Source organism: Lepidochelys kempii, chromosome 10, assembly GCF_965140285.1.
Source record: "Lepidochelys kempii isolate rLepKem1 chromosome 10, rLepKem1.hap1, whole genome shotgun sequence".
Classification (NCBI taxonomy): domain Eukaryota; kingdom Metazoa; phylum Chordata; order Testudines; family Cheloniidae; genus Lepidochelys; species Lepidochelys kempii.
In genome coordinates this window covers 59,311,738-59,335,361 of record NC_136389.1, presented here as the reverse complement: position 1 = coordinate 59,335,361, position 23,624 = coordinate 59,311,738, and the positions used below count along the sequence as shown (strand labels likewise).

At 37.2% G+C, this 23,624-nt stretch overlaps 1 protein-coding gene across 9 annotated transcripts in view; it reads left to right on the top strand.

Moving 5' to 3' along the window:
* Positions 1 to 23,624, top strand: part of TCF12 (transcription factor 12) — a 281,225-nt gene that overhangs the window by 241,948 nt on the left and 15,653 nt on the right. For 6 of the 9 annotated variants that reach the window (XM_078854656.1, XM_078854653.1, XM_078854652.1 and 3 more), the window contains 7 exons: positions 882 to 1,021; positions 1,326 to 1,470; positions 3,970 to 4,034; positions 9,848 to 9,926; positions 15,567 to 15,640; positions 16,604 to 16,675; positions 17,468 to 17,674. In XM_078854656.1, the coding sequence (XP_078710782.1) occupies positions 882 to 1,021; positions 1,326 to 1,470; positions 3,970 to 4,034; positions 9,848 to 9,926; positions 15,567 to 15,640; positions 16,604 to 16,675; positions 17,468 to 17,674 (782 nt within the window). The remainder of the gene's footprint in view (positions 1 to 881; positions 1,022 to 1,325; positions 1,471 to 3,969; positions 4,035 to 9,847; positions 9,927 to 15,566; positions 15,641 to 16,603; positions 16,676 to 17,467; positions 17,675 to 23,624) is intronic. The other 3 variants (XM_078854658.1, XM_073303766.1, XM_078854657.1) reach the window with 2 other exon arrangements.

The following is a 23,624-nucleotide window of genomic DNA, read 5'->3' as shown; positions in this document are numbered from 1 at the left end:
AGCAGGCCAGATGGACAGAATGCCCCATTCTTTGATTTGTAGGGGCTTCAGAACAACACACCAGAATGATAGCGGAAAACGAGGTGAGGGCTTCTTGGTCATTCTGGTGTTTGGCTGTACAATATCTGTTAACAATCAGGGTTCTCAGTGAATGCTTATGTCTCCACCATGTCAAAAATACAGAGGACTTTGAATTGCACAAAAACAGGGACCAGAATTCATGAGATTGAGACTACGTTTCCTCAACTTCATGTCACATAACTAGGGGTTAGATGAGATTTTGAAATATACTGTAAACATCATCATCATCTTTGAGTACTGAAGTGTACAATGTCATTGCAGTCTTTATTGCTGAGGGAAAACAGTGCTGATACACTTTGGTTTGAGGTTTATATAATGTAGTAATTATCAGTTATTTAAGTCTGCTATTATGGAACCTTTTTTATTTTATAGTGTTAGAATGTTTTAGCAAATATAAAGTGCCTATTAGGGATTGAGAAATCTTTTCCACTGTATATATATATGGTGAGCATTACTTAGCCAAGCATCAAGTTTTTTTGAAGTCTGGAATTTTTATCATCCCTCTTGATATAAATCTGGCCTTACTGAAGGTCTTTGTAATTAGTAGAGTACTTGTTATTTTCTCAGCTGTGGTTGGATTGTATTTCAGCTGTAAAGCCTCATTTTTTTAAATATAGCAACACAGTGTGGTGGCAGGAGAATGGGAGACACCATATTAGCTATTCCCTATTTCAGGACTGATATTAGGCTAATTGAGTTGTTGAATTATGTATTTTTAAAATAATGTAAAGTAAAGGAGAACTCAGTATACTTCATGTATTAGAGAGATCTTTCTTTTCTTTTGTTAAAAAAAAAAACAGATGGAACCCACAACTCTTCTGATCTTTGGAATTCATCCAATGGGATGAGCCAGCCTGGTTATGGTGGAATGCTGGGAAGTTCCTCTTCTCACATGTCACAGTCCAGCAGTTATGGCAGTCTACACACACATGACCGCTTGGTAAGTTATATAGGCTAATGCAATTGCATATGTAAATATATTTCTGGAGACTGATCTGTTTCATTTCCCGTCTATCTTCTAGTAGTGTCAATTCAAAATTAGATTGTCAGAATTCATAATCGTGGCATATTGATTTTGTTGTATCTTGTTTGTGTATAATTTTAAAATGATTTTTTGTAATGGAATGGGTTGTTTGGCTGAGGGACAGCTAGTCCCTTTCTTAGATAATGGTATCTTAACAAGATATATAAATGTATTTAAAGATCCTGCCTAATTGGCTCTTATTTGTTTTGCTTCTTTCTAGAGCTATCCCCCACATTCAGTCTCGCCTACAGATATAAATGCCAGTCTTCCTCCAATGTCTAGCTTCCATCGCGGCAGTACCAGTAGTTCACCTTATGTCGCTGCCTCACATACTCCACCTATCAATGGATCAGATAATATACTGGGTAAGATTCTCTTAGGATTAAATAAGAATTCTTAAGGTGCAATTTGAAGTTATTTAACCAATAAAGGTTCCTTTTCTGTTGTTTTTTAGATCTGTAAGATACTAAGAGGTAGGCCTGGTCTCCACACAAATTTTTGCCCGGTTAACTAAAGGGAGGATATTTTTTAAACCAATTTAGTTAAATCAGTGCAACCACCCCATCCCACCCCAATGTGGACCCTCAAACTGGTTTGATTCTATTAAATCGGTTCAGCTTAAGTTGGTTTGTAATAGACTTAAACTGAACTGATTTCAGACACACTTAAACTGTGCCCATACTTAGGAATTGCACCCATTTAATAAATGGCCAGTGGTCCCCCAGGCTTTGTGAAATCAGTGCATAAACAGCATGTAGAAAGCTCCTGTTTTGTGATATAGATGCCATCGCTGTATTAATGGAGCATTGTGGTGGCTCGAGGCATTTTGTCTTTAGAGTGGATCTGCTACAAAATCTTTCATGGTGTATTATGTGCCCCCTCCCCTCATATTTGGCCTCAGATCACTGGCGAGTGCCAAAGGAAGAAGGTCAGTGGCAGGTTATTAACTCTCTTTAATCCCTTCACCGCGTATCCAGAGAGTACAAATGTGAACTCATTTTTTTCTCTTTTCATAGAAATTGTGAATAATGATGATGTATCTCATAAAATCACTTATTAATACAGCCATGGAAATTCAGTGGTTTCCATTCTCAAGATTGCATGACTACCTTTTTAATTTGGTATGGATTCACACTCAGCTTTACTTTCAGTCTTAGTGTAAGGGAAACTTAGGACTTGGCTACACTTGCAAGTTACAGCGCAGTAAAGGAGCCCCGGGCGCACTGGCTCACTACCCGTCCACACTGGCAACGCATGTAGAGTGCTCTGACTCCGTGGCTACAGCACTGCTGGTACTCCACCTTGGCGAGTGGAATAACGTTTGCTGCACCCCCCCTGCAGTGCCGCGGTGCCAGTGTGAACGAGGTGTTGCTTTACTGCGCTGTGATCAGCCTCTGAAAATGCCCCATAATCCCCTTAAGTCAAGTACCCACTCTTGTCATTGTTTGGAATCAGCTGTAGGAATGCGGAAATGCCCTTTGAAAGCTCCATTTCTGACAGCCAGCTGCTTATCTGCTCCAAGACAAAGCAACCATTAGTGTGGAATGCTGTGTGTGAGAGAGAGAGAGGCGGGGGTGCGAGGGAGGGCTCTGAACTTACAAGACAGCATGCTGACATGCTCTCAGCCCCCTCAAAAACCCACATACATACAACACACTCCCTGTTGCACTCCCCCCTCCATTTTGAAAAGCATGTTGCAGCCACTTGCATGCTGGGATACCTGCCCATAATGCACCGCTCCCAATGCTGCTGCAAGTGCCGCAAATGTGGCCACGCCAGTGCGCTGCCAACTGTCAGTGTGGACAGACTGCAGTGCTTTCCCTACTGCACTCTACAAAGGCGGGTTTAACTCAAAACACTCTATATCTGCAAGTGTAGCCATGCCCTTAGTCTGGTTGGTTGTATTTGCCCTGATTTGGGGGCATATAATAAACCTGGATCCTTAAATGAGTCCAGTTCATAAAGCATTCTGTAATCCAGTGAGAGATTTGAAGTTTATTATAAAACATAAAATCAGGTGATCGATGAATGATTTGGATTTCATGGTGAACATTTTGCACAGCTTTGTATGAAAGTGCAATATTTGCTGGCAGAATTTGATGTCCACAGAATTTATCTGTATTCTTAAAGGGACATATTCAGGATAAAATTCATATTTTGAAACAAAAAAATTCCTCACCTGTGTTTCTAATTGGTTGAGCTTTTGAAGCCTTATGTTCAACTTGATGGCCTTTGGAATGAGGAGGCACACAGAGCCTTTGGCATGTGGCACAGGTGGAAATGGGGAGACAGAGTCCATAGCATGCAGGGTGGGGTGGCAGGGAGTCCTTGAAATAGAGGGTTTGGGAGGGTGACACACAGGGAACCTGTGGGAGGGAATAGAGGAATGCAAAGAGCTGCTGAGAGTCCCATGAGCTTGGCCTGCTTACATAAGCAGTTAAATTTGCAACCCTTTAGTGTTACTTTATATTATTAAAACTAATTAAAAATATTTTTCACAGTCTGTTTTCCTTTTGCATTTCATTCAGCCTGGATAATGAAACTAGGCAAATCTGTTTCACTCTTGTCCCTGACTAGCTTCACTTTCTCATCCTCGTGCTGGAACAATGCTGTTGTATTTGGGCTGCAAATGGTGCAGGGAAATGAGATTACCAAAATCTAAACACAAGACTGTGTTCACTCACGTTGTTTTGATATAATGAAAACATGTTCTATTGACATGAGGTTAATCATGACTTCCTGACAGTGTCCCATTAAAACAATGTGAACAGTGTGTTCAGCTGCATTTGCTAAAATTTAGATTAATAAAAGAAACTTAGTTCTTTGGCCTTAAAATAAGCATTGTGTTTATTTTCCCATTACAGGAAACAGAGGAAATGGGACTGGAAGCTCACAGACGGGTGATGCACTTGGAAAGGCATTGGCATCTGTAAGTAATGATTATTGACACAGTCTTCAGATTAATTTAAACCACATCTTTTTTAAAATGTTGATCATGGTTTCCCTTATTCATAGTTATCTTTTTGTTACTTATGAATACCTACAGTTAGAAGTTAAATATGTCCAAAACACAGTAACCTGAAGTGTTAATGTAACACTCCATGATACATTTGTTTACATTATGTCCATGTCAAGGCAAATGGAAATTATTGCTTTTATTTTTGGGAGGTTCCAATCAGAGTTTTGCTAGGCATTTGCCTATCCTGCAGAAGATCAAGATATCACAAATGAGCATGGATTGGGAAGTTGTGTGTACAAAGCAAACTTTACAAACACTGGGTGTTTAGCTTAATCATAAAGCAAATTCTTTTCCGTAATATGTACATAAAACTCCGCATTGGCCTGCTAAACCCAGGGTTGTGAGTTCAATCCTTGAGGGGGCCATTAGGGATCTGGGGCAAAAATTGGGGATTGGTCCTGCTTTGAGCAGGGGGTTGGACTAGATGACCTCCTGAGGTCCCTTCCAACCCTGATATTCTATGATTCAAGTCAACGAAATTTATCTGAGGGCAAAATTAGGCACAAGGTTTAAAGTGCATGCACAGTGGCCATATAACATTGGGATTTGAAGGTACTGTGGGAAAAACAACCTTTTAGACTTAATAAATAAAATGTCAAGTGATGTGTGCTCTGTTATAAGCTATCCAACTTCAATTTATGGAGCATTTTAAAAAGGGGATTTGTATTGCATGTCTGAAAGGCAAAATCAGTGCAAGCCATTTATTAAGTTAGTTTCAGTCACTGGAAGATGCCATTGCAAATAATGAAATAAAATGAAGTAATAAATTGAAACATTGCAAGTCCCTAAACTATTAAAAATTATTTAAACTTTTGTAGATAATAATAATAATAATAATAATAATAATAATATTAAAATGCAGTAAAACAGTGTGTGTTAATAGTATTAAAGGAGCCATTATTTTTAATAGCACAGTTCCGAGGACAGAACACATTTTGAAAACATTGTTTATATTCAGTGTCTGACTTAATACTCTGTATAGCAGAAATTCCAGATCTATGGGTGGTGGCTGGGAAAGCTCTGCCGACTTCTGTTGTTTAGCACTCTGGAAGCCTAATCCTGATTCAAGAGATAAAAATGACTCTCTTGCAGCTGCAAAAGACCATCTCTGGGCTGCTTTCTGTTTTTCCCATCTCAGTGCACTGCACGCAAATATGCACACTCATGCAGATGCGGTTAGTCTTGCTTCCTCTGATGGTCATATGTTAAAGGATGACCAGCTCTGATATGTCAGATGGACTTCACTGATGTCCATATCAGGTAGCAGATTTCTCTAAATCTGCCTGGCTTTGGAGAGAAAAATAATGTCCCTGTTGCTTTTTCGGATCAGGTACCTAGTTAACAATTCCAGGAGTGCAGAGGGCAGTCCTGTGTTTGGCTGCATGAACTGCCCATCTAGTAAAGAATTTGGGCCATTTTTGGCTCTGCTGAATCTGAAGGAAAAGCTTCTTGGACACAGCAGTGTTTACAAGCATTGTGCTGTTCATTATTCTACAGCTCTCCTAGAGCATATATGGTCCGCAGCCTGGCCAAATTTTTTGCTAAAATCTTGGCCTTATGGACTAGCCCAGACCCATGTGATCTTGTGAGATTTTCAGTTACTCTCCATCTTTTTCCTGTTGAACAGATCCACAGGTATTTTTCTCTTACTGTGACTAGCTTGGAAAACCAGGCTCATGTTTGGAGAAAATTCCAAATTTACTGTGAGTGGAAGTCAGGGCAGGAATGTTTAATCTAACTGGTGGGTGGGCTTTGGTTGTCATAGTAACTTAGTTCTGTCATCCTATGTTGTTGCTTGGCAGGAGCAGCCAGGTCATTCCATAAATCATTTCTGTCATAGCTGATGGTGATGCATTCCATCTGCTCTATCAGTGCATGCCATAGTCTGCACACTTCAAATCCCTTGCTTCATCCATCTGCTCCCTTTACCCCAAATACACACACACACAGCCCACTTTTCACAACTGTTCAGAAAGTAATACAGCAACATTACTTTTTGAGGAAGGGAATCATAATGTTTGGAGTGAAAATGGTGCATTTAAATTTCAGTGGCTAATAAACTTTGTGAAATTGTATCTGTTTTTGCAAAGATTTTTTTAAAATGCTTAAATTGTCTTGAATTTTTAAAGCCACTATCTGTCTTTTTAGATGTTAAACACCACTACTAGTATTATTAGGAGGAATTTCTAGTTCTAAGATTCTGTTGCTGTACATCTTACAAAGGCCTTTCATGTGTGAAACATCAGAGGCTACACCATTTGTTCCTCAGTTTAGGTATTAAAGACCATACAGAATACTGTGTGATTAAACATGTAAGGCCAGATAATACATTTGCAAAGGTTCTTTTATTTTAGGTTTAAGCCTGGATAATTGTGGTCTTAATCTCAGGGTAGGCAAGAAAGAGAATTGTACATGAAAGTATTTACACAAAGTTCCGAAAGCCCTGTGGATTATGCATTAGTTTGGATAATGAACTAGTGTAGATAGAAAGAGAAGAAAATCTGGGTATTTGTGCCATTTCTAATGTGTTTCCCTGAACATTTGCCAAACAATAACCCTTTAAGATTGTGCCCATGGAGGGTTATATGGAGGGAGAAACATCTGGTTTATTTCAGTGCCTAATGCCAAATCAAAACACTTGGTCTTTAATTTAGAGGAGATCAAACAGGAGAGCTGTTTAACTTTGTTGATTATATCAGACCTCTTTGTGATAACTTATGTTTTGATTCCTACCTCAATACTAGGGTAAAGGCCTTTGTGTGATCTGGGTAGTTAAATGGCCAGTGGTCCCCTAACAAAAGAAAAGAAAATGTAGGGAAGTTGACTTTTAAAAGTAATTCATGAATTAAGTTTCTTTGTTGCTTTAGACTCAATAACATTAGCATAACAAAGCTTAACTGAAATGTACACAGTAGTGTTTAAAAAATTGGACTAAGAGCTCCAAGGTTTGGCGCTGCGGGCTCTCAATTGTGCAGCTTTTGTCTAAGGCCCTTTTCATTAGATACTGGCATATTGGCACCCTGCTGATTGGAATGGACCGTGACTGATAGGAGGAGGAGTTTCATTTGTTGCAGTAAAATGAGTCATGTTACCGTTTAAGCCTGGCAGAAGGCATCAGAGTTGTTCATCATTGGTCATTTAACAATACAGCAGCCATGGGTTGCATGCAGAATGTGTTCTGATTTTGTATTTAACCTGTGGCTTTTAACAGGTTTGTTTGGGGTTTTTTACATGATTTTTAAAAAAGATTGCTATGTAGATAGCTGAAAAAAATGGATTATCTGGCTATGCAGGAAGAAGCCAGGAGACACTGGGAGCTTTTCTTCACTACTGGGTAAGTCGACCTAAGTTACGCTACTAGTTATGCTATGTAGTTTAGGTCGACTTACTCCGATGTCTTCACTGCTCCATGTTGATGGGAGACGCTCTCCAGTCGACTTACCTTAATCTTCCCGGGGAGCTGGAGTACTGGGGTCGACTGGAGAGCGCTCTGCTGTCAATTGAGTGGGTCTTCACAAGTCCTGGATGTGGTTTAATTAGGCTGAAACTTTATCCCTAAATGTCTGGGGGTACCCGGCAGATAAGCGTGCAGTGCAGGTAATTCCATAATTGTTTATGTATACCCAGTGGGATGAGGCTACTGTCAGCCCACCCTCTTTGCCCATCCTGGTCCCTAGCCAACCCACTGCTGGGACTTCGTCATCCTGTTTCCCCCCCCCCCCCCCCGAATTAGGGTTAAGGGGAGTTATAAAGTCAGATGTTCGATCCTGCCATACCAGTCATAGAAACTCCAACCCTCCCTCCCCGTTTCCACTCTTTTAATACCTACTTTAAATCCTTTACCAATCCATTTAATCTGATCATTATATCCCTTCCCTATCGAGTACTTGCTCTGGGCATCCTCCCCACACCTTCATAATGAGTTGTGACATCACAGCCTAACCTCCGTTTCATATTCACCCCAGTTCAGCCTCCAACCTGCTTTGGGGAAGGCAAAAAGCTCTCACATTGCCTTGGCCAATCTGATGCTGAAGGAAAAAGTCCTTCCCAGCCCCACAAGAGAGGAGTGACTAACATAATTCACACAGCAGATCATGACAAACCCTGGTATTTAACTACTCCCATGGGTGAGAGGATGGATTCTGCTCCACCTGGTCCAGGTAAAAAAGGGCTTTTCAAGCACCAGCAAGGACCTAAATAGTTCCTCCTCTTCTAGTCACTTGTGTCAGGGATGGTCAGCGTCCACATGCTGACCTGGTCTGACGCTGTTGCAGCAAGTCCCTCTCTGGCTCTCTAGCCCTTAAAGGAACGCACACCTTTTCCAACAAACCAGACAACAGCCCCGACCACTTAATGTGCGATAAGATCAAATTTTCTTTTGGCATGACATGTTTTGTTCAGACATAGAATTTATTGTGTATACCACCCTTTTCTTTGGAACATTTCAAGTTTACATAGCAAATTTAGCAACACAGTGTAATCAAGTCTTAATCGTAATTTTATACTGATTTGAAGTTCTTTCATTTAAGTCATTGGTCTGTGGAATAATTCTGGTTTTTTACATATATTTTCTATCTCATGTGCAAAATGTGGTGTGTGGGGTTTTTTGGAGTGTGGTTTTGGTATTTTTTGTTTATTAACTTATATAAGTATGAAGGACCAAGAAAGTATATGCAGCCCATAAAGTCCTGCCTTTGACACTCATGAAATATTATACTAATCCACCAGCTTCCGGCTTATCATCATTTTACCACTGAAATGTCAGATTGTGTTTGTGCAAAGTCAGAACTAGTGGGTGAATGGAGTTTCAGACTGCCAAACAGCCATCTGAAGGTTCAAATGTTTTTGTCTCTTCTAGCCCTAGAGTGAGAGAGATTTGAACTTATGACCTAGAAGAAAAATGTTCCATATCCCATGACCAGTACCTATACCTATCCAGTTCCTTCTCCAGAACAGATTTTCAAGGCGCTTACAATTTTAGATTTTAATTGGAAACTTAAAGATTTAATTTGCTGTTTTATCCAAAGTCACTCAACTGTATTATTATATAAAGCATAGAAAGATATTGTTGCCAAGTTAGTAATAGCTTTAAAAGTTCAAAAATGTGTATTATGTATATATTTTGGAAGCTATTTGTCTAGAAATCAACCAAGGAGAATCTTTATGTGCAAAATAATAGTTAGTAATAACAGCACAATTTCAGATGACTATTTTTTTTTTTGGTCAGGTGATACCAGTAATTAGAGATCAGTCTTTTTCACAGTATTCTCTCTTATTAAGGATTATTTTTTTTAAAAATTAACCATAATTTGTCAAGTTTTATAGGGTCTTTTGTCCATGTAAAGGAGAGTCACAGTTATTTCTCCAAATTTTCCTGAAGTTGTTTTTATACGTTATTCTCATTAATTATCTGTAGACTTGTTAACTTGACTTCCACAATTCTTCTTGAATTTAATCCTAAAGTTCTTGTAGTTTGTAAAAAGCATATTCGGCACTGCTTGTTTTGACAAGTACTTGAAAATGAAAGATCTATGGACTCTGTGGCCATTTTTAAAACCTTCTAAGTAATAAAACAGAGCTACGATTAATGAGCCAATCTTTTCATCAAATTAACATTAGTGGTGGCAACTGAAAGTATAAAAATGAGTCCAAATCAACAGATTTTTATTTTTTTTATTAGCTGTCACATATATTGATAGATATGTGCATCCTTTTGTTGTTAGATTTATTCTCCTGACCATACCAGCAGTAGTTTTCCATCAAATCCATCAACACCAGTTGGATCACCATCACCTCTCACAGGTAGGATCTACAACTTGTCAGTATTTTATTTGCTCTTTTGAAAACTTCCTTGTTAGTTTGACTTCACAATGAAATCTGTGGTACTTTCCATGCATATCTAATGGCAATATGGCTGTTACAGTAAACTTTCAATCTATCGTTTGTAGAATGTACTTGTATTGTACCTTGATTAAAAATGGTTTTCATTAATGTATTTGCTTGTTTAAATTTTAGCCAAAAAAACCTCACTCCAAACCCTTTTGTTTGTCTAATTTGTCTGATTTAACTAGTCTTGGCAGAATTTGATTTTTAGTTTTTTACAATTTTGATGGATATATCATGTTTATTATTTAGCATTTTAAAATATGCTTATCTGTTTAAATTTTTAAACTTACATGAAATTCTGGGGTTGAAGCATTTTTTTATTTTATCCATTTAAATTTTCATGGTTATGGGAAATTACAGGGGGAGTTAGAGTAGGGATTCAGACAATAATGATTTAATTATAGTAGACATTGAAATTCAAAAAGTTAAAACTTTATAGCTGTTAAAACATGAATTGTCAACATCATGTCAAAATATACAAAATAAATATCCTTAGATCAAATTCTTATAGGTTCTCAAGCAACATTTTTCTTTCTTTGCCTGTTTGCAAATTTTGAATATCATCTCTGGGTGCATGAGGATAATGAACTTGATATTTACAAATGTTGACTACTAAAAATCTAATCCTCCCAAGCCTAGATTTAACAGATTTGAGGGGAATACCTTGATGTATTTCTTTCCTTGTTTGTAATACAAATACTTATTGCTATTAAAGTTATAATAAGTCCAATATCATTTTTGCATAATTATTTTATGCTGTCTTTGGCCAATTATTTAAAAAAATTCTCATTTGCTAGGAATTTGAAGTTCTCACATAATAGTAATCTTATTTGTAAATACAGAATAGTAAAACTTGACATGTTAAAAAGTCTGTACTCTGTTAAATGTTTTTCTCTACCATTTGAGAGAAACAGCACTCGGTGATCTTTTTTTCAGAACAGCATACAAGATAATAGGGGATAGCTTTCAAAAACAAGCTGTGCGTTCCCTGTGGTGAAAATACAGTAGCCTGTAAAGTCATTCAGTTTTTGGGTGGGGCAGGTTTTCATTCATATTTCTCATGAACGTTTTCATAATGTGAGGAACATACTTGCTGTTTTCAAAATACATACTCTGTATTGCAGCCATTTCTGACCCCCACACTTTGTGTTAGTTGTGTGAATTTGGTAAGAAGCATTCCAGTGTGGAGATGAACGATGAGCAGCTGCTTAGAGCTATTAGTGTGTATTGCAGCTTTCACAGACACTGTGGCCTCAGCTGTCTAGTAAAAGTTGAACAGCTGTTCTGTACATAGAGAGGATTGTGAAAGCCCCATTGACTTAAATTTGTTGTTTAACAAAGAACTGGAATTAGGGGCAGGATGATGTAACTTTAACCCTGTTCATTCCTGTAGTACAATTTTGCTAAATTATTGACATTTTTTACATCAGCCTATTTTCCCACTCGCTGTTATCGGATGTATTCACACAAACTCCTCATTGATTTTCCTTTCCCTGCTGACCAGTTTTCAACAAGGGCTTTTTCTTTTTTTAAATTTGTTGATAGTGGAAGTTGTCGACTGTCCTTGACTCCAAGTGTCTTGTAATTTAGAGAAGTAAATCAGTAAATGTCTTTGCATTTAAAAAAAGTGTCAAATAAAGAAACTCACCTCATCCAGTCTTTTGGCCATATTTAGTGGATGCTGTGCTAGTTTTCCATGCGTTCAGTTGATGAATGAACGTCTCCTGGCTGACATGGCATACCTGAACAGCTGCTTTAGGTGTTTTTTCTGTAATAACTGAAAAATGCATGTTAAACTGCGTAATGAAGGGATTAATGCATTTCTTTGATTCAGTGGTTACAGTTGAAGAAAAATGTCTTGTGTATCCTTGTTCTGCTGACATGGCAGGTCAGAGCCTATAAGTTTATGCAGTATATATTTTTTTATCTTTTAACAACGAGGCAAAACTTGAAAGGGGGGTGCTTTGTGGATAGAGGAGAGTAAGTAAAACATTTTAAAGTAGTTACTGTGAAAAAGATCCAAATTGGGGTTCCTGATTAAGGATTCCACACCACTTAATCTTTGTGAGCACTGTAGACTTTCTTGAATGACTTTCATTAATGGAACTAACTTTCAGTTTTGGGGAATGGAGACTTGAGTCCCTGCACTTCTGACTCTGCCCCAGCACCACTGCCCTTGTCTCCTAGATTCTGCAGTGATTGGCGAGCCCCCCAGTATTCCCAACCTGATTCCAGCCTTATTTCTAGGTTCTAATTGGTAACCCACTAGTAGGTTCCACCAAATAGCACTGGGATCCTCTTCAGGGGAGAGACCAGCATCTCTTTTAGAAACACCTCCAATCTTGATTTTAAATTTGCCTGTGATAGAGAATCAATCACAACCCTTGATAAGTTGTTCCAATGGTTAATTACCCTCACTTGTGAGTTAGGAATGCTGGGTCCTATTCCTAGCTATGCCACTCATACCCAGTGAGGCAAAATTCAGAGTTGTTATTATTATTATATTTATCGTTATTGACACTTTTGGCAGCCATCTTTTATCTGGATCAAAAAACCCCAAAAACCCCACTACCATTACTGACTTGATAAAAGTATTAAAAAGTAAACACATGAAGTATCCTAAAATAAAAAATAGCGTTTTCTGAATAGTGTATTAAAAAACTTGATATTTGTTATAATCGTTGGTGGAAAGAAACCCCAATCAAAAAATAGTTTCAGTGAAATAGGGTGAATAGTGATATTTTTTGCCAAATCTAAAATGGCTGCTGACACATTTAATGGTATTCTTAGAGTTCACCTCTCTTCCCTTTTATATAATTAAAAGGCCTTGTTTATTTATTAGTCTAGTTATTCTAGGCTTGGGTAACTGATAACTCATTCATTCTTTCATTGCTAATTAGGGACCAGGGATCAAGCTTTCAGAAATAATGAGGTTGCCTTAAAACTTGACAGATCTTTTTAAAATGATAACTTTAGTGTTTTTTATTTGCCTTCTGACTTTTGAGTCTTTAGGTTCACATTCCCAAACTTTTCTTTGCAACAGCAACAGGACTAGAGATGCTCATGTCTTTACAAAAAGAGTTGCCATAACAAGAAGACTCCAAGAGCTGGAGCTTTAAGAAAAACACCAAATATTGTGAACTAACAGTAAAATCATGAGCAGTGGTAACTCCTCTGTCTCACCTTCCCTTGCCTGAATTGAATCCCAGTCTGCAAAAACTGGCTCACATGCATGACTTTTCAACATGGCATCAATGGACCTATAACATGTGTGTAAAGTTACACATGTACACATTTGCATGATTGGAGCCCTGGCATTTTGAGAATCCATTCCTATGGGATTGGAGGCATTCACTCAGTGAACTCTGAGGGCGGGGGGAAGCCCATTGCTGGCTCCAACATATGTTTGAAAGGTAAGGAGTTGGGGAAGGCTGGGATGGGAAGGTGAAAACAACAGCATTGAGGTTGTTATATATGATCCTTGGAAATCTTCACTTCTTTGGCTTATTTGTTTTTTCCTACTGTTATGTGGGTGCTGCACCAAAAGCTGCAGTTATTAATTGCAGGGCTAGTGGTGCCAGAATGCTTTTTCATGAACAAACTTCTGTAAGAGGGAGTGGGGAGAGGCAAGCAGGAAATTAGTGCCATCTGGCAACCTACATGGCCATGGAAACAAAATACACCAGTAATATTGAAAAGTCCCCCATTATTACCAGAAGTGTGCAGGTTGCATTAACTGCAGGTTGCACTCAGATATTTTTGTGAGGGGTCCCAGCCAAATAGTTTTGCTCTGGGCATAATTATAGTGAACAACACCTCTGTTGTCCAAAATGAAGTAGTACATCGAACGCTAGATGAATATGTGCAGGTTTAGAAGATTCATGTTCTGATTAGATAAGTAGGCTGCTTTCTTTCCTGAGGTTTTCAGTTTACATTCTGCTTTTATTTATTCCTTTCTGACTAATATTTAGAATACTACTTTAGGGAGTGGTGTACTCATTCCCTCCTATCAGTAACTGGCACTTGTTAAAGCTGCAATTAATGGTTTCCATAAGAAGTTGCTGTCTCCTAAAATGGCTCTTTGGCATTGGGTTGGTATGATCCTCGAGCTGAGCCTAAAAATTCTGGAAGATATTTAGACAACATTTTTGTAAGATTTAACTAAGTATTATCCTCAAAAGTAGGATGTGACAGGTAATGCTGAGGAGATTATAGATGCAAGACCAAGAATAGCTGTACGAGGTGAAAATTTGTGGTTACACTCTGGTACTCTGATAATTATTTTGAGAGAAAATCCTAGAACAGTCATGGCAGAAAGGTGCTTGTATGAAATCAGAGATCCTCTTTTTAACTTAAATTTTGAAAGGAGATATCTGAGATGTTTTTGCAGTTGTGCAGTATGCAGTCCTTTTCTTAAATGAAACCCTTGTTTTAAAGGGTGACTGTTTGTGGATCACTGAACAAAGGAACTATAACATTATTAAACTTCTTCCCGGTTTTCCAGGAACAGAGCTATGGCTGTTGTTAAAGGAACGAGCCCCAGGCTCTTCCTTTAATGAGTTGTTTTGGATTGTATGTCCATAATTTATTAATGTAATTGCTTTATTATTACATTTGTATGGCTAAAAGGAAGCTGTCTTTAATGGACATAGAAATACATGTAGCCTTTATAAAAGATGCATTGTTAGCTGATGAGAAAAATACATGTACTACGTCAGGCTTTGTGTTTAGAAAGTTCTTTTTCAGTCATTGCAGTTCATATCTATTTATTCCTAAATTGTACATGGTTATGAATATTCTATATGGCAGATTAGAATGTTTATATTTTAAACTTGCAATAAATATATGGGTAATTTGAATAAAATTGCTACTTTGCTTCATAGATAAAGAATTGTTTTTCTTCAGCTGAAATGAAACTTGTTCTAATTTACCTTAAATACATCTGAGATAACAGCCAGATCATATTTATCTTTAGCTTCCTAAATGTGACATGCGTAATGTGTACAGAAAGATTTCAGTTGGAGTAGATGGAAAAAATTAATTTAGAATAAAACAAAGCAAAGTAACGCTTGCAACTTAATGAGAGATGTCATGGAGAAATGACATACAAAACAATTTTTATCTTCAGTTCCACACCCAGCTGATTTTTAGTTATAAATAAACTAGTATATACTCTTAACTGCCACAAGGGCATAATTGCACATCACTAATATAAAACAAAATTCAATAACATTTTTATCATGATACTTGGAAGAGACAGGAGCTTCACAGGTATAATTAACTGCATTAGTCCACTGGCTTTTTTGAAAATCAGAAAATATAACTTGTATATAATAAGTAACAGTACCTGGGATCTTTTCATCAACAAGAAACATTAAAATTGCAGGTGCCAGTTATCTGAAAATGGTCAGTTACAAAGAAAAATGAAGAAACTTGATCTCCTTTGCCAACCCTTAAATTACCCTGTCTTCATACAAATTATGTTGTAATTTCACGATGTTAAAATGTGTATGTTTGGTTCATAAATGTGTGTGTTAACCTGTACAATTTTGGCAGGGGCCAGTCAGTGGTCTAGGACTGGAGGACAAGCTCCCTCATCTCCAAACTATGAAAACTCTCTCCACTCTTTGGTAAGAATTGTTTGAAGCTACATATTACTTTCTAGCTAACAGTTGAAGGTTCATTTTTGTATAAATCCTGCATATCATTAATGAAAACAGTAGGATATCATTACAAATGAATTCTTTGCTAACAAATGGTCTGGTTCAATTGAACAATATAAGACATGTAGGGTGTGTCTTTCACCATCTGTTCCTTGGGCATCAGGCTTCTATCCTAAGGACAGCTGGTGCTAAAACACTGTTATGAGATTCCAGTACCTTTTCACAAACCCATAGCTAATTCTTATCTAAAGCTCACTTTGTAGAGTAAAGATTTAATATCTTTGCATTTATATCTACTTTTTTTTTCTTATGTGGTAATCCTATGGGTTTTTTCTCATTATACTATGACTAACGTATTACAATTGGACATTTTTACATTTAAGTATTATTAACTTATTGTTATTGGGGAACATTAATTACTATATTGTACTGAAAAGGACAGACTTTCTATACAGAAGAAAACACAGGAAAGAAACTACAGTATTGGGGGGATGGGAGGAATTTGCATGTAATAGGTTTGAAAAATCTCTGAAGGGTTTTAGTTGCTGTCTTTCCTTTGCTGGTACAGTGTCAGGAAGGGGAAAAAGAACTGATAGAATATTGAGCAAGGCTTTGGTTAGTTGTTAATAATTCTAGTTTCCAAAAATATATAATTCCTTTTTTCTGTGACTAACAGAAATAAATATAAAAGAAATCAATTTCCTTTTCTTCACACATTTTGCAATTATATGTAAACAATATGTGCATCTTAGAATGCTAACATTATAACTGCAGTGTTGAGCATTTAGCCTTTTCATACCTTAATAAGATCTCTGTTGCATTAACTTGACTAACATTTTATGCTGACATGCACATCAGCTGTTTCCTCACCTCTTTTTTGAATTAATCTTAACCTGTGCTTTGCTTCCTGTTCTGTCTTGACTTTGCCAGAAAAATCGAGTTGAGCAGCAACTTCACGAGCATTTGCAAGATGCAATGTCCTTCTTAAAGGATGTCTGTGAGGTACTATTTCTCTTCAGATGGTGCCTTTTTGTGTTTCTACTTACATATTTCTATTAAAATCTTAAATTAGCACAGTGTGTGTCCAGTCTTTTGCCTCCAACACTTTGCCATTTTAGTTTCTAGAGCACTGCAAGACCAGAATCATCTTTGCTTATTTCTCTAGAGAAACAATAAAGATAGACATAGAGAACTATTTTGTGGCAGTGTACAGAATTTGTGCATTTACTAGGGAAAATATTCCAACATATGTTCATACATTTAATTTCTGAAGTTTATAACAAAATTTTGGAATTTGTGTAGAGTTGGATTTGGAACACAATCACTTAAAGCCTTGGGCTAAACCTGTATCTGGCTTCTGTAACCATATACCCTCAAAAAGGTCACTACCTTTCTGAATTCTCATTAGGAATTTTTGCCCAAATGGTGATACTGATTTTATATTTTTTCTCATGTGCTACAAGGCTTTTTAGTTTTGGTACTCATTCTGGGGTTTTTTTTCTGTTCAGGCTGTGTAGTAGAAACTAAATAGCATTATTGACCTTATAGTAAGCTTTGTTTTAAGAAGCAATCTCCTCTTTGTTTCTGAGATGGCTTTCATTTCACATCTCTAGATATCTTAGTCTTTTTCCAGTTTATTTATAGTGCTAGTAGGTGCTTCTGAAGCCTTCCTTTTTCATTTTGCATTTCATTTGCTGTCTTGCATATCTCCCAAAGTAGAAACCATTACAATATAATGAATTAAGCAGATGTATATAATAAATGACCTTTAGTGCTCCTCTTAACTCTCAACAGCAGTCTCGAATGGAGGATCGCTTGGACAGACTTGATGATGCCATCCATGTGCTACGAAACCATGCTGTGGGGCCTTCAACAAGCCTGTCAGGTGGCCATGGAGACATACATAGTTTATTGGGGCCATCCCATAATGGGCCAATTGGAAGCCTAAACTCAAATTATGGAGCATCTAGCCTTGTCACAACCAATCGACAAGCTTCAATGGTAATATTTTTTTAAAAACACATTAATAAATAAGTGTTTTGTCTGTAACGGTTGCCTTCTAATCTCTTTAAATCATGGTAGAGCCTAAAAAGTTACAGCTTGACTGGAATTTGTGCAATGTACACTTTCTGTGAAATTTATCAAGAATACTAGAGGTGCATTGATGGTAGAAAAAGAAATGGCAGACTGCTGCACCTGCTACTGGTTTCCAATTAGAGGGGATTTGGGTGGTGGGGCATGGAGGGAAAGAGGAGAAAAACTTAGGCTTTGGCCTGGTCAGTGGCCCATAAAATCCTGCTGTGACCATATGCAGAAAGCTGAGACTTTCTGCTGAGAGCATTTGAGCTTATACATGCATTTTTTCCAGATGTGTAATAATTGGCAGAACAGTTTTCTCCTTGAAATGGTGAATAGGGAGATTGAGTGGGAAAAGCAGTCAAGAAGGACAGAATTTCAAGCGTTCTGGTCTGGAAAAGCTGTTTATTGTAAATTGGAACTAGTCTTCAATAGCAGATGCTGGCAGAAGACTGGAAGGAAGCTGTTGGAATGTGGAACCATAGTGTGTACAGACTCAAAATTTAACTTCTTTTTTTTTCCAAATGAAAACGGGTTTTGAGCACAGCTGTAGTGTAAGGAACAATCAAGAGGAAACCAGTTTTAGATTAATCCTTAAGAAGAGTGAAATAATTCAGTCTATCTTTTTTAGTTTCTTTTTAACATGTGAACCATTCTGAGAAAAATGGCATTAACTCTTTTGTAGATCAAAAATATTTGTTGAAAGCATTACACTACATAGCAAATTAAATCTGCTCATAACGTTTTGCTTCCTTCACCCTCCCCCCACCCCAAGCTTAAACAAAAAAAATTTTTAAAATGCTTATTTTGGTGTGCCATGTGTTTGCATGTTTACACCATAATTTTAAAGACCAGTTACATGCTATGAAATTTTCTATTATAAAACAGATTCACAGCTGGGTACTGGGTGATCAAGGTAAAATTTCACCTATCATCAAAATAATTAGGTACCCCAATTGCTTAAGGGTTTGTATTCTATAAAACAGAATTAGTTCCATGTGTTCTCCTTCAGAGGTCAGATTTCCATTTATATTAATTTTAGAGCCAGTGCAGTAAACCTCAAAAGAGGTACTTTCCTGTAAACGTTTGGTTTTTGGGTTTTTTGGGTTTTTTTGGAGGGGAGTAGGGGGCGGTTCAGCAGCATATGCAACTTCAGGCATTCCCATCATTTCACAACAGGCTTTAAGTAATGAAGCGGGTTATGTATAAAATCTTTGAAATTAGAATGCTCTCTTCTTTATGTTGCCCATGCATTTAAGGAATGCTGTAAAAGGGAGAATTTTATGGTATTCCAGTACATAGAGACTGAAGTTGTGTATTTATGGTGGAAAACTGTAGCCCTTTTAGTTGAAATAATGTGTTTCTCTGAAACTGCAGTGACAATACTGTTTTAGCAAAGGAGATTTTTCTGTCTGGGGTGTGAAACCTTCTGATCTTTCTCTTCACTCTGAATTTGTTTACGTGGTTAGTATATCCTCCTGTTTTGGTATGTGTATGAGTTGTGGCTGATCCGTGATTTGTGTTGAGCCATGGCGACATCTGCCCACCTTAAAGATGCTCAAACAATCAGCACATTCTTTGAAATGCCATACACCATCATAAAGCATTTTAGAGTGCATCAGAGTATATAGGATATGACGGCTGTTGTAGAGCAGGAAACTAATTCCCTGCTCCCTTGTGGAGGTATCTTTCAAAAGGGTGGAGGGGTAACAAATTAACCAGTTGGAAAACAAAATGCAGGATTAAAAGAGAGACAGAGGGTTCGAACAAAAGAGCTTGAGCAAAATATTTCATGTGCTGCTTTTGGTTATGAGTATAAATCTAGTGTAACCAACAGCAAACTTTGGCCCAATATATAGGTTAGAAACATATTGAATTTCCCACTAAACTGGGCATAGTCAGTCAAGTGTAGATGATGCCAAAGTGTATTGAGATGCTTTTTTAAAAAGTTGTGTTCTAGACTAGGCTAGGATTAGCTTTATAAAGTTTTAGCAAAATATGTACCAATGGAAAATTGCTGGCCAAACTATATTATAAACCAGCTCCTCAGGAAATCGGCTTAAATTGTTTAAACGTGGTTGTGTGGTGATTGTAGACTAGCTCTGTAATACTGTACTGGATTTTTATTTTTGATTGAGAGTTGCTATCCATCCATCTAAAACAAACAAAAAAAAATCCAAAGAATAAAGCAGCAAATGTAATTTTGGGCAGGAAAACAAGAAAGTGCATAGCAGAGGTTGGCATCTAGGCTTAGCGGTATACCAACTGGCTGTTCTTTTGGTACAGTAGTGACCAAAATGTATATGGTCCATACATATACATAGGAAGGCCATAGATGCAGTATTCTACAATCTGTTCATTTGGAAAGCTTTATTTATTTTATCATTCTTTTATTTTTAAATGGTATCAACACAAGCAAACGGGAGGAAGAATTCTAATGATAGAGAAAGAGAGTTTTATATGATGTGTGTACTGGGTTTTAAGAGATGGGCCTTTGTTTGCTTATTCAGTAACTAAATCTCTCTTTTATCAGAGGGGTAGCCATGGTCGTCTGGATCTGTAAAAGCGGCAAAGAGTCCTTTGGCACCTTATAGACTAACAGACGTGTTGAAGCATAAGCTTTCGTGGGTGAATACCCACTTCGTCGGATGCACGTAGTGGCATATCTCTGTTATGTTTTTGGAGGAACCTTCCATAAAACTTACATTAAGGAAATAATAAGCTTTTATCAGCCAACACAATGCATATGTTAATGGAAGAAATCAACATTGATAAGGTTTTTATGATTTGGAATGTATTTCTCTACCCAACGAATTATGTTCATCTGGATTTAGCAGTAAATGAAACCTCATCTTCTGCAAAATCTGAATACAAGACGTTTTAGCTCTTTAATAATAATAATAAATTAAATTTCCCTAGAAGAAGATGATCTTGGCAGAAGAAGCTAGGAAATGAGTAATTTAACTCCTTTTTATGTAATTAGTGTAGCCAGACATGGTTTTATTTTAACATTTGCTTAATTTTTGAGCCAGGTTTATTTTAAAACTCCAGTTGGCTTCATTTCCTGCTCTCTGAATGTCCTTAGTTTCTATTTTGCAGGGCTGTCCATTATACTTACTGTGGTCTTTATTCAAGGAAATGTTTTAATAACTAAAAGTCATCAAATATTATATGGCTAGTTAGTGTGTTTTCTGTTTACTGGTCTGTAATATAATGGAAAGGGCACAGCATGGATTGATAAAAGCCAGGAAACTGAGTTAAGGATGAAAATCAATCCTTAGCTCACTCTGTTGTTACTTTTTAATATTTTTATCAAGTCAGTAATGGTGGTGGGGTTTTTGGGTTCTTTTGGTCCAGATAGAAGATGGCTGCCAAGAGTGTCAATAACTATAAATATAATAGTAATAACTGAATTTTGCCTCACTGGGTATGAGTTCCCAGATGCAACAGGAATCTCCGAAGAGTGGGTGATCTTTGCAGGATATACCATATCTGCTGTAATACCTCTTCACCAAAGGGCAGTTTAAGGCCCCAAGCTGCTCTGTCCAGTCCAACCCCTGCCTGTGCACAGGTCTCCATTGATGTCAGTGCAACTCTATAGAGACTATATTCACATAGAACAACTTGTGGAATTGGGGCTGAGTTTAGAATTTTGACTCCTGAGCTCCATCAGGTGTGTCTGCTGAGTTTAACATCTGCACTCAGCATACTTTAAACTTGGTTGTGGCCAAATTGACCAGGTCATGTAGTTCGAAAACCATTTAGTCCAGATTTCTACCAGAGCTGGAACCTGCTTTAACCGTAACAGAGTTTAACTGTCCTTAAGTACAGTTGTCCAGCTCAAAAACAACGAGGAGTCTAGTGGCACCTTAAAGACTAACAGATTTATTCGGGCATAAGCTTTCTTGGCTAAAAAATCCATGTATCTGAAGAAGTGGGCTTTTTACCCACGGAAGCGTTTGCCCAAATGCTTTAAGGTGCCACCGAACTCCTCGTTGTTTTTTGTGGATACAGACTAAAATGGCTACCCCTCTGATACGTTGTCCAGCTCAACTCTCTGGCCTATCTATGTAGGTGAAGACTAATTCTCAGTTTCCCAGCTTTTGTGAGTTATGCCTCCTGATGGTTTGAATTTAATATTTAGAGTGAAGCATGTGAAGCAAAACTATACTTAACAGGAGATGGGTTTATTTTCCTACATATCATTCTAAAACTTCCCCACTTAGGATAGTCTAACACAGTTTTTATGTTTCATCTACTTTTTCATTAATTATATCATCAAAAATACTTTGCAGAAAACCTCTTTTCTCCATGGCCCTTTAGGATTACTACAGCCCACTATTTAAATTCATAAATCATATCCGGTTAATCCAAATCAGTTTGCAAATGCATTTTTTTTAAATTTAACTATAAGAAATTTTAGATTAAGTAGTCAGTGTTTACAATCATGTTATGAATGGATTATCCATGTATGCCTGTATTGAGAAACATTTTAAAATAAATATTATTCACTCAGTAACCCATAATAATTGCTCTATATCATGTAAATACTTTTAAAGAGCATTTTTAAAACCCTCATTTACCCAATAGATTTCAACATGTCTTTGGGAGCTTTTGTGGTTTGCAATTTAGTGAAAATATGTGCTTTTGTAGATAACAAAAAAAGTAATGTATCTACCACACATGGTAAATACCTAAACTACTTTGAAAAATATTAAGATATTTGTATTACATTTTAGGTTGATTTGCTTCCCAGATTTTTCTTAAACTGTTTTTCAGTTACAGAGTCATAAAGCATGTCTTGGTCAACTGATTTCAATATATAAAAATGGAATATAAAGGGAAATTGAAGTATCTTTAAGGTTTACTTAGAAGTAAACATGAAAACGTCTAAGTTAAAGTTCAGAACAATCCTTTTTTGCTTGAAAAAATTAAATCCTGCAAATCCATTATAATGGACACACTGGCACCACCTTACGTATAATAGAGCACCTCTTTCAATAAACTACATTAGGAGAATTGCCTCGGGATGCACAAATAATCAAGATGTGGATTAAAGTTACGTACTTGGCATAATCAATAGTCCATGCACTGTTGTTTACACAGCTAGACTGAATGAGATCTAGAATTAGTTCACCTTTACTCACATGCAGGTTTTTTCATTGTCTGCCATTGTTTTATTCTTCTTGCTGTGGAGCAACTCATTAGACTTAACGTTTTTCTGTTGTGAGAACTAAACCCATTGATCAAACTAAATGAAAACAAATCCCTCCGTGAGTGCCATAGTGTAAGTACAGCAATGGAGAAGGAGAATCCACAAGGCAAAATTATGTCATTTTTTGGAGTCTGACTTTTATTCTGAAGAGAAGGTTCACAATTATTGAAATTTAGACAAGTATTGCATGAGGATCAACCCTCCTCACTCAAATAGCAGGCTGTCAGCTGTATGCTAATGAGCCAAACAATTAAAACGCCATCCTATCTGGCCTTAGTGAGCAGGCCGCTCTACTGAGACAAAGAACTATTTGTACACCTGTTGTGCATGTGGACAGTCCCATTCTAATGTGGTATAAAGATTAGAGTAAAAGCTTAAGGGATATGGTGAGCAAGGGTTAAAAGGGACAACAGTGACTGTGAAAGTTAAATTTTCCAGGAAATAGAAGAGAAACATTTGTGAGAGGAATCAAGTTACAAAGAGAGAGTACTGCTAACTTCATTATGCTGAAATATTCCAGATTGCGTGCTTCAAACAAGTCCCATTCTGCTGTAGTGTGATATAACAGGATGGTGGGGGGGGGGTTGTTTTGTTTTGTGATACATGTGTAAATACTTCCACTGCTATGCAAATGTTTTTGTTTTTCTTATGAAGATATTA